At 37.6% G+C, this 12,057-nt stretch overlaps 1 protein-coding gene across 5 annotated transcripts in view; it reads right to left on the minus strand.

Annotated features, from left to right (window-relative positions):
• Window positions 1-12,057, minus strand: part of Il15 (interleukin 15) — a 77,117-nt gene that overhangs the window by 42,543 nt on the left and 22,517 nt on the right. For all 5 annotated transcript variants that reach the window (XM_063260502.1, XM_013160048.3, XM_013160049.3 and 2 more), the window contains exon 2: window positions 11,675-11,795. In XM_063260502.1, the coding sequence (XP_063116572.1) occupies window positions 11,675-11,707 (33 nt within the window). In that variant the 5' untranslated portion in view covers window positions 11,708-11,795. The remainder of the gene's footprint in view (window positions 1-11,674; window positions 11,796-12,057) is intronic.

Below are 12,057 nucleotides of genomic sequence, written 5' to 3' on the forward strand. Positions count from 1 at the left end.
ATTACCATAGGATTAGAGAATTGGGAATTTTGGAATCTATTTGGTTAAATTCAAATTGACATTTTAAAAATCTGTATTAATTTTGTTGGGTTTGTTTTCATATGGAGTTCAGACATCCTTAGAAAGTAACTTTATGAGGCTTACAAAAAAATGAAACGTGATTTTATAAAATCTTTTTCTAAACAAAAATCCTTTCACTTTAAACATTTACATAATTACCTTTAAATTTAAACTATGTACCCATGTTGTATTGAAAATAAAAAAGCATTCAAACTCAGTTTTCTCTACTGTAGCCTCACAACGCAGACCATTCTGTGGGTCTCAGTGTATGTGTGCTACACTCAGCAGCAGGCAAGCAGCTTTGCAGTGGATATCAGCTGGGTTTCTGCTACTCCAGTTCAGTGCAGGCACAATTTACCCACAAAGGGCTTCAGATCCTGCAGGATGAGCGCCCAGTCCTCAAACTTTCCCCTTGTCAGACACCTGTCCCAAATGTTCTGACCAAAACTTCTGAGCACTGCCCACAGATTGAGATTTCCATGATCCACTCTTTAGGCTCCACTGATTTGCTATTGAACCTCACAGAACTCAGGGAAAAACATCTGAATTTTTTTTAATAAAGGATATAAATATACATCCAGATGCAGAAATACATAAAGCAAGTTCTGGAAGGGTGTCGGGCACAGGAGCTTCTGTTTCCCTGGAGCTGGGGTGCAGTACCTTCCTGGCACCAGAGTGAGTGTTCAGAGGTACAGAAGCTCTCTGAACTCCTCTCCTGAATTTTTAAAATGGAGATTTCATTGGATAGATGCGAATAAGGGACAGACAACTGCAGAGAGGTGACTCAAAGAAAGTGGAATGATTTAATGTGAGTAGACTTCCGGCAGCCTCTCTTGCTCCTGGGAATGGGAAGGGGTCTTCAGAAAGTGGTCTAAGGACTGAGCTGCTCTCAAACAAGGTAGGTCACAGAATTTCTTGACTGCAACTCCAAGACAGAAAAGCAAAGGAAGATGAGTGTATTTCTCACTGCAATGGCCTGCACTATGCAAGAGAAATCCTAGTGCATTCTTGGGAGGGCTTAGTCCTGTACATCAACTCGGTTCCTGATGGACACCCTCTGGAAGGAAAATCCCACAGAAAAGGCAGCCAACAGTGACAAGATCACAAAGGGGACAACGTGTTAAGTACAAAGCAGTGAGTTGCCACATCTAATCCACCTTTCCAGAAGAAATCAATAATATTATTCCAAAACCCACAGAGAACACAGAAGACAGCTGAGTACACTATCAGAGATTAGAATGGGAGCAGTAGGGCCAAGGTGAAATGAAATAGACGGAGCCTGCCATGACAGACACAGTGTGACAGCCCGGTCCAGGGGGGGAACCTGTGCCTCCTGGGTGCCTTGGTACTTTTTCTCAGAAGTACCTCCATTCTAAAGAATGAATCTCCCACACAGCGTGTGTATACACACTGAAAGATATGTGGCACCAACTATTATCTCTATTACCAAATCAATCATTTAACATGTCAATAAAATTAGACAGGGGTTTAACTCCATATTATGGCTTAGATCTACAATGTGCTCTAAAAGTCTGGAAGGTGACAGGATCACGGTGATGCTATGCTCATCAGTGGGTGCATCCATGGATGAGTTCAGTAGCTGAAAGGACTATTAGGAGATAGGGACAGATGCAGGAGGGAGCTGGGGCATAAACTGGAAAGCAATCTCTTACATCCAGGTCCTCCCTTCCTTCTATGTCTATGCTTCCCCAGAGCCATGGGATGAAGAATTTCCCATACCAGGCCTCTTACCATGCTGTGTGTGCCTTGGTGCTGGATGACTATGTGCTGAACCCACCATAATCATGAGGTGAGATAACTTTTCCTTTCCATTTCGGACATCCAGTATTTTGTCCCAGTGACAGGAAAGTGGCTAATAGACCCCAATTATGAATATGTATTAATAAAAGTAAGATGTTTATCCTGCACACTTTTCAGTACCCAAATCACAGTTCCATAAATGCTCTTTACTAACTGTGATAAGCAGACAAATGTTAATGTCCCATAAAAATATTAATAATATCAGGCTTGGTCTTCAAAGAATATTGAAATAATTTATTGTACCAGAAAATTAAAATAATAGGAAGGACTGAATAGATAGGATCACAAATGGCAGATGATGGTGGTGTAGTCAATGCTTATACTCTGTGCATACGTGACTAGCCACCCAATCATTTCACCAAGTTTCTAGGTATTAACCTATATTAGGAAACAATAACAAAGATTAACACACCCACCTTAGCAACCATTATAAGAGAACTAAAAAAGGGTTTCAACAATTTGATATTTCATTTAACTTCATCATTCCTGCCTTTAACTGAATAAAAACAGCCCTCAAAAAGAGGCAATGGACTTGCTCCTTTTTAAATGTAATTTTTGTTAGGACACATTTATAGATATTCAGTGAGGACTATACACATGTCCAGCATATAGCTGGTATCTTTTTCTTTAATCTCTTTTCCACTCACCTCCTCCATTTCCAAATCTCCCTTCCCCATTTTCATTACTATTGTTATTATTATTAGCTCATATTTATGATGCTTAATGTTTACAATCATTGAGATTATGTGACATATCTTTATTCTACTTATTTTCCCTTCCTCTCCCTCTCTTTCCTTGCCCTTGGTCTTCGGGGTGCCTTTCCATGTGCAAGAAATGTACCCCATTTCCTTATGTAAATCCTTTAATATATTTTTTGTTTGCACTTTGCCTCAAATGAGAGATACTATATATAAATATATATATATATATATATATACATATAAGCTTACATATAGAGATACTACACATACACATATAAGCTTACATATACATATACATATAGAGATACTATATATATATATATATATGTATATATATACATATAAGCTTCTATATCCGATTTATTTCACTCAACATTATATTTCCCAGGCATATTCAATTTCTTAAAAATGTCTCAAATTTGTCTTTCTTGATAACCAAATAGTATTCCATGATGTGAAGATATCGATTTTCTTTATCCAATCATCTGTTGATGGGTATTCAGGCTGCTTTCAGCATTTAATTGTCATTAATTCCACTGGGTGAAAACAAATTTCAAATAAAAAAAATATAGAAAACCTAGACATAGTGAATGTCAAAATGTATTACAAAATGAAAATAATTTTTGCTTATAAATACTAAAGTATTAATAGCTGACTCAATGAAATAGTATAAATCTGAAAGAAATTATTATTTTCAAATTTTCTGTTTAAGAGAAAATTTATATTATGTTATGCAACAAACTTTTCATCTTTAAATAAACATGCCCATAAAAATGTGAGCAAATTTGTTTTCTGATCTCTGGATAATAATATATAAAATAATGTTTTTTAAAATACAACAAAGGAGATGGTTTAATTTGAAAAATTAAAAGTCATTAGGTCATACATGTCAATGACAAATAGATTTTAAATTAAGAAATAAATATGTTAAAGTATAAGAGGTCCTTAATATATTAAGGGATTGTCCAGTATAATAAATATAACAAGCACCTCTAAATCTAAAATCTTGAACAGATACTTTTGTGTGTAAAAATACAAATACCGAGTGAATAAACAACTCAGCTTCTACAGTACCCAACACTGACATACTTTGCTATTTCAAAAACTTACCCAAAAAATTTCAAATTTGCAGTGTTATATTTTTTATGAAAGTAATATACTCACATGATTGAAAACAAAAAAAGTGCAGAAGTTATAAACATAAGGTATTAGGTCCTGTCCTATCTACCTCAGTCTCCATCAATCCTAGTTTGTTACACAGTCGTTTAACTTAGTTCTTATACATTCATGAAAAAATTTCACATGAAAAGAAAATTTGGAAATCTATGCTTAGAGATCCTCACCCCTGAAACAAAATTAAATTAACACAATTTTAAATGGGTTCCAATATCTCACAAAGATAGTGGTTGTATTTGTTTTTACACACAGTGCCCATCCCTGTGCTTTTCCCACTGCTCTGTTTGTTCTTCCCCACACCTTCACCCACTGTCTCTTTTTAAAAAGTCTTATTGTATCACATAAAAATCTTCTAGTGATTTTTTCAATCACAGTTTTTCACTTTAATTTTTTCCCAATTTGTGATTCTCCTTTTGAGTTTTCTTGAGCTGTTTTTCCCCAGTCAAATACGTTTTTAATGAGTTAGGTTTATTTATTTCTTTATTTATTTGCCCCAAGTTCAGATGCCAGAACTGGAAATGCTTATAAATTTTCAGTTAGAGTTTGGGGAATTTCTAAAGAGTCATGGAAACACCACAGTTTTACTTGCACCTGTTTGTTTTAGAGCTCAAATTTTCATTCTCTTCTGCCTTACTAGGCAATCTGGCTTGGCTTCACCAGGGGGGGCCGAGAGTTGTTCAGTTACCTCATTTGTGCCTTTAGCAGAGACAGCAGAAATGTTTCTGGCATTTTCCCGTTAACTATGGTCTTTGGACTGAGACTATGTGCGTGTGTCTCTGTGTGGTGTGTGTGTGTGTGTGTGTGTGTGTGTGCACAATAAACACTTTGTCATAGCTAACAAATGCTCAACTCTTTATTTTTTTAAGCATCTAGATGACTGCTGAATTTTTAAAATTGAATATTTAGCATCTATAAAGATTAATATATTTTCTCCTTAGACTCATTAATATGATGAATTACATTAATGATGTAATAATCTTTCAATCCTAAAATAAACCCTACTTGGTCACAATATGTGACTCCTTTAATGAGCTGCTAGATATTTTCTGCTAATAATTTACTGAAGACTTTTGCACTGATATTCATAGAACAAACTGGGAAATTGCCTTTTTCTGATATTTTGATCAATCTTAAATATCAATGACATTCATACTTCATGAAAATAATTTAAAGTTTGTATTCCTTTGGAAGGGTTTAAATCACATTGTAATTATTTTTTCTTAAAATCATTAGATAAAATGCAATATATGAAAGATGTGTATTATAATATCTAGATGAAAACTAATGCACAGTGTAGACACTAAAAAGATGGTTGTAATGTATAAATTAACACATAAATGTAAACCAGTATTAATATTTAATGCAATCACTGCATGAAATAAGATAGAGGAACTCCATTAATTTGAAAATAGATTTTAAGTCAAGTAACATTACTGGAAAGATACTGGGGGATTTCATATATATGAAATGGTCAGTCTCACAGGGGGAAGTGTGATCCAAAACCTGTAGCATTCAAAAATTGTAGCTTTAGCCAGGGACTCAGCTCAGTGGCATAAGCACCTGCCTGGCAAGCATAAGGTCATGAGTTCAATCCCCTGTATCAAAAAAAAAAAAAATCTAGCTTTAAATTGTATAAAGCAAAATTTATAGCACTAGAATTGTAGGTATTTTAAAAGCAAATATAACAAACTGTAAAAGAAAAACTCAACAGGATAGAATTGGTCTGAAAAAACCAATACACTTGATTTCTATGGTGATCTGTACTCCACAGTGGCAAAATTCACACTGTTTTCCAAGTCACTACAAAATTAAAAAGACTAAAATGCTGTTTGTGAAATCAATAAAGAAAAAATATAGGCAGGATGGGGTGCTCAGGTACTTGAAAATTAAGCAACACATTTTTAAATAGTACCTGGGCTAGAAAAACTTTCCAAAACAGAAACACTCTGGAGGCCCCACGCGACCTGTGTGGGAGGCATCACACAGTGGACATCAGTGCACTCCCTCTGCTGCCACCACAACCAGCCCAGACGCCCTGTGGCCAGAGTAGGAAGTAAGAGGAGAGCAGCCACATGACCAAACCTAGCCAGCTCTGCTCCTGGATTCTCCACGGCACTGGAGAGCAGAGGTGACAACCAAAAGACTCCAGGACTGCAGTGTCCCCCTAGCAGAGACAAGATGAGACATGGCCTTAGAAGACAGGCTCCTGAGGGTGAGAGCTGGACAAGGATGTCCTGGCACCTCCCCAGAGGTCTGATCTAGGCTCAGCAGGATCACTGGGTTTGCATAAGTGGTGGGACATCACATTTGCTGGGTCCAGTCTTCAGAGGGGGTGGACCTGAAGAAGATGGCATTAATCACAGTGGTGTGCTGGAGCTCTTGCAATACTGCCTACATCCAGCAGAAGTGAGTGGTCTGAATTACTACAGGTCACTATCTGGGTGGCCTAAGTGTCTTCACTAAAATCCTAGACCTCTTTCCTCTGACTAAAGGGAGTTCCAGAGTGGTTCTTAGAGTTTGTCAGTGTGCAGCTGATATTGGACTTCATTGTTGTTGCTGACTCCACTACCATCGTCAGCATGGGGAAGTTGTTGTGCTCAGTTGGTTTTCTCTGCATGCCAATAGTTGAATAGCTTAGTAGTCACAAATCAGAGTGTGGCTGATTCCCAAATAGTGAGGCTCTGGTCAGAGGAGCTGCAAAGCTCACCACAAAAAGCAAACAAACAAACAAAAAATAGAAACATGAAAAGACAAGGAAATAAAATGTCTCCAAAACTCCCAACTATCCCAAAGTCAGTTCAGCATTAGAAGTCATAAGCCACAACACAGAAAGCTCTGAAAGGACAGTGGATGGAAGCAGCTCAATATGGTGGTTGGCAAGTTGGGAAAAAAAAGCTGTAACTGAGCAGATTATGATCCCAGTGAAACAAACGATCAATGAGTCTAGAGAAGATGCTAATAATTATCCAAAGAAACTAAAGAAAGAGATGCAATACATAAATGCCAGGCAGAGCAAAGAAATTCATAAAAAATTCTCAACAAAAATCAGCAAGATTAAAACTATAATTGGAAGTGTGGCCACAAACATGATCATTGTGAAAATAGAGTGTAAGATCTAGAGGTAAAGGCTGCAGTTAACTATCAATTAATGAGGAACCACTTAAAAACAAGAGTACATGAAAATGGGTCCAACAAATGCTGGATGGCACAAAGAAGTATAATTGGAATTTATAAAATATCAGACAGCATAATGGGCATTTTAAAAACCTATTTAAAGAAGTAATACCAGAAAATTTTCCAGACATGGAAAAGAATTTAACACAGATAAGACATAATAGAACCCTGAATAGCCATAATCAGGAAAATAAAAAGAAGAAGAAGAGGAGGAGGAGGATGAAGAAAGGAAAGAAAGGAAGAAAGGAAGGAAAGAAGGAAGAAAGAAAGAAAGAAAGAAAGAAAGAAAGAAAGAAAGAAAGAAAGAAAGAAAAAACACTCCATGCCACAAAATAAATACAATACCAGAAATTCAACACAAGAACAGAATATTAAAGGCTGGTAGAGGAAAGTACAAATCACCTATAAAGTAAGACTCATCAGAATTACAATAGACTTCTCAAAATTAAAGGCAAGGAAAGCTTAGAATCCACCGTTAGAAGCTCTAAAAGGGGAAAATACCTGGCATCATTATCCAACACAGAAGTGTTTTTATAAGAAGCAGAGTTCCAGGAAAGCAGGAAGAAATAAAATGGAAAAACACCAGGAGAGAAAAGCCAGCACAGAAGCCCTATACATCACACACTTCTAAGGGCACCTAAGTATACAATCTGTCTTATCAGGAGTCTCCTCCAGGCGGAGAAAACGACAAGGTCACACTGCTACCTTTGCCATTTCATTGGTCAGAGCTGAGCCGCACAGCTGTTAACCTGTCCATATTTCCACATGAGGAGAAAAATGCCAGGCCAAAAATTCACCGTCTAGGCATTTGTCTGTTTCTGTCTGTCAGGACTCGGAGTTATCCCTTTCAGGACAGAGCTCTTTCCTTTTTGGACTTACTGCTTGTGGTCATTGACATCAGTAAGTTCCTTCCACACATCCATTCCTCTGCAGACCCTAGCAAAGCTTCCTACACAAATGTCATGAAATTCAGCTGCTTTGCCTATGAAGAGCATATTTTGGATCTTATGGTATCTCACTGTCTCTGAGTTTTGCCATAGAACTAGTTGGTAGGTCTCTCCAGCACCAACCTCAACCTCTGTATCTTCTACGTTGTTTTAAAGAGCAGATTTATATTTGGTATGAACTTCTCTATGCTTCATGGAAAGAGAAAGGATTTTTAGGTGTCAGCACTGACGAGGAAGCACTGTTACTAAGACTCACGTAGAGATGAAGGGAGCTTTCCATGTGTACATATTTTCTGGACTATCTATTGAGTACTTTTAACATGGTTGCAATGCGAGACCTCTTTATTCTTTGCTGCAGTGACTCTGAGTGCCAGCTTGACTGAACTGAAGAGATGCCTAGAAGGTCCATCAAGTGTATTCGGGGTGTACCTGTGAGGGCATTTCCAGGTGTGTGAGTCAGAAAACAAAAGCAAATCCTCTGAGGGCACCTAGCACCATCTAATATTCTGGGATCCCAGAAGGAGCAAAACAGGCCAGAATGAGAAGCCGGCTCTTGCTCAAACTCCTCATTCCTGAGCTGGTGAGTTTCTATTACCATCCCCTGTGGACCTCAAACTCCAAGTTCTTCAGCCCTGGAGAGCAAACTTCCTCAGTCTGCGGTTCTGCAGGGGCTTTCACACCTTTGGCCTTATTTGGGGCTGCATCATTGGGCCAGAATGGGCCAATGCAGATGGTCCATGTGGGACATTTTAACCTTTGTGACCATGTAAAATAACCTAATAACCATGATTACCTAATAATAATATGATTACATATTATAGTGGTTCTGCTTTTCTGGAGAACCTTGATGAACACACGCTCCTAAGAAATTTTCCTATTATTTTCCCATTAGGCTATTATGCTTCCCAATGGACTAGCTAAAATAAAAGCTACTTTGGAAAACTATCCTAATTTCCAGATATATAGACAAAGGTTTATTCAAAAATATATTTACAAAAGTAAAATATTTAATATCAAAAAATCAGACAAATTAATGATAATGATAAATTTAAGTTAATTTAATATATACGCATTAAAGTATATTTACTTATGCAATGATACATGGAAATCTCACAGTTTACTGTTAAATAAAGCCACAAAGCAATTTTTCTTATATCAATCATGTAAAATAACCCTGGAAAGAATCATGTAATAATTTGCTTCTTAGTAATTGCATAACTGGTGATATTTTCACCACTTTACACTTCTTTGTTGTCTTAACTCTTTCCGTAATGAGCACATATTAGTTTAATAATCAGAAAGAAAGCAAGAAATACTGTTAAAAGCATCAAGATTGGGCATAGTAACACAGAGACTTACAGTCCTGGCATTCAAGAGGCTGAGGTAGGAGGATCACTACAAGTTTGAGCCAAGCCTAGGTTACATAGTGAGTTCAAGGCCAGGCTGGAACACATAGGTAGAAAGATCCTGCCTCAAAAAATGAACAAAAAGTTTTAAGCAAATAAAATTTAAAATGGTGAGACACAGCCACCCAAGCCATTGAGTACAGTTCTAGCTAAAATATAAAAGAAGGAAGCTTTGAGTGAGAACACACAGATGTGATCCCTCTTATTTTCTCCTATGCCCAAACTCTGCTTTACAAATCCACTTGATCTCTAGGAAGTTAGAAAAAATAAAATCACTGCAAGTGAGATCCGGTTAGCCAAATGCCACACAGCCAAGGTCTCTTCATCAGAGACTACAATGTTTCCCAGCCAATGAGCCAAACGCAGAGCTGCTTTGGAGGAAACAGCCTGCGTGAACTATGTCCTTCTGGGCCCTTGTTACATAACAGCAAGGATCTGCACAAAACAAATTACACTTGATTACATGTCCTCACCACAGAAATTCAAGAGACATTTAAGATCTCCAGTTCTACTTGACCTACATATCACCCCTCTCTTACATTAGATGGGAAAACCATCGCTGCTCATCACAAAATAACCAGTCAATACTCCTCTGTGCTTCAGCACCTGACCAAAGACACTGTGCCAGTTCATCTTAATTGTCAACCTGCCTTTATCAAGAGACTCCTGGAGAACTGACTGAGTCATGAGGTCACTCTACACACATGTGCTTCACTGAGTGATGTGCATGGCCCAAGATGAACAGCCCAGGCGGAGGAGGTCCCTGAGGGTGTGACGCCGGATCTCTAGCTCACTCTCCTCCCTGTGTTCTGCTTTCCAGCTGCCAGGAACAGAGTAGCTGTTCCCTGCAAGAAGGTTCATACCTTGGAACCAGTGGACCATGAAGTGAAACCCAAAAATCCGTCTTTTCCTCTAAACGATGGATGCTGGGTATTTTGTCCCAGCTATGGGGAAGCCAACAATACAGGGATGAAACTAAAACTAAACTAAAACTAAAATCCAGGAATGAAAGAGAATTCATAAAAAGAAAAATGCAAATTACTTAAGACTCTTCTTTTGGCTTCTGTACTGACATGCTAGGGGAGATTCCTGCTTAAATTTTTCACATATTCCCGGGATGATTTCATTTCAAGAAAATTCCCCTGCTGTAACTTTTGCCCTCAGAATGAAACATGAAAGAATCTTTTGAAATAATGCTTATTCATCTCCATCACTATTTCACGGTCACAAGACAACCCAGAACTATATTACTGTTGATAAAAACTCACATCCAAAATGCTGCCCCACATCATGTTCCTGCCCTCCTGGCATGCACATATCCAAAAAACTGCCAGGAAATTGCCCCTGAGTTAGAGAATTCTTATTAAAATTTCTAGGAAATACAGTGGTTTCAAGGAAGCTGATGGAGTTAAAGGTTAGGTTTTGTTTATGGGTAATTACTGACAGTATGTTACACTTTTATCTGTTGTTTTTTCCTTTGTTATTTTCTGGTACAAAAAAATATGACTCAGCTAGAGTGGAGCTACCTTTTTGTTTTTAGGCTTCTTGTAAAGTGTTTCACTTTCTGTAAACCCGTCTACTTACTGCACTGTTAATCCTGACCTATATATAGCCTGCAAAATTATATAGCCTGCAAAATTTTGTCCGAAGCAGCACGGAGAAACTGAAACTGAAGCAAAAATGTATGCACTTACCAATAAGAATTTAGGTGCTTGGATTTCCATTTCTGTGAATTTATTTTGTTTAGTCCTTGAGATTGAACTTCATCTTACATTGTTCTCAAATGGTTTTCAGAAATTACAATTGGTCATTAAACAATCTAATTTACATTTCTTCTTGACTTCCTTACATCATCCAGCTAGTGCAGAAGTTGTGTAATTGAACAGCATTTGCTATGTAATTTGAAACAAACCATTCCTTTAAAATTAGCCTAGTATTATAGCAAAAAAAATGAGATACAGAATTTCACCTTATATGCCTGGGGCTGGCAAACATGATCCAGAGGCCAAAACTGATTTGCCAGTTATTTCTGAAATAAAGTTCTAATAGGACTATCCATACCCATCCATAAACCTGGCTATTTTCCAGTGACAGGGCAGAGTTGACTATGTATGACACAAGTCATTTGGACTGCAAAGCCTAAAATATTTCCTGGTTGGCTCTTTTAAGAAAAATAGCAATTCACTTGTCTTTGTTTTATGCAATATCCCTTGTCTTTGGAAAATGTTTTAAACCCCTGATGATACATGCCATTTTCTTTTCCAACCATGATGCTCATTTTCTTAAAATTGTAAGCATGGTTTGCCTGGTTTGCCACATCTTACTTATTATTATTTCTGTTATGTAAAAGTGTCTACATGCTGAGGTATAATTTTAAAACATTACGTACATGACCTCCGGTAGGCTGGCTATCTGCTGACATGGGCTTCAGGCTCTGGGAGATGTCACCAGCATGGAACACAATGAGACATTGCTGCAGAGAGCCAACTAGTCCTACACTGGGCTGGGTTCTGTAGGGAGCAAAGACAGGGATAACAACATCAAAACTGGGTACCAAATAATCCGGTCGTCCTCAGATGTCTGGCTTACCTGGTTAAGCTATAAATGATAGGAAGACTCGTAGAGAGAAAGCTTCAAATTTCAAGACTGAATGTTTTAGTTGAATCTTTTCTACAGTTTTCAGAGTTTCCCAAACTTTAACTCATGTCTATGTTGACCATAAATGCTAATTCTTCACACAGTTCCTTAGTAAAACAAGTATCATTTTTATCA

The sequence above is a fragment of the Cavia porcellus genome, unplaced genomic scaffold, assembly GCF_034190915.1.
Source record: "Cavia porcellus strain 051 isolate PalLab524CR breed Dunkin Hartley unplaced genomic scaffold, mCavPor4.1 scaffold_14, whole genome shotgun sequence".
NCBI classification, from domain to species: domain Eukaryota; kingdom Metazoa; phylum Chordata; class Mammalia; order Rodentia; family Caviidae; genus Cavia; species Cavia porcellus.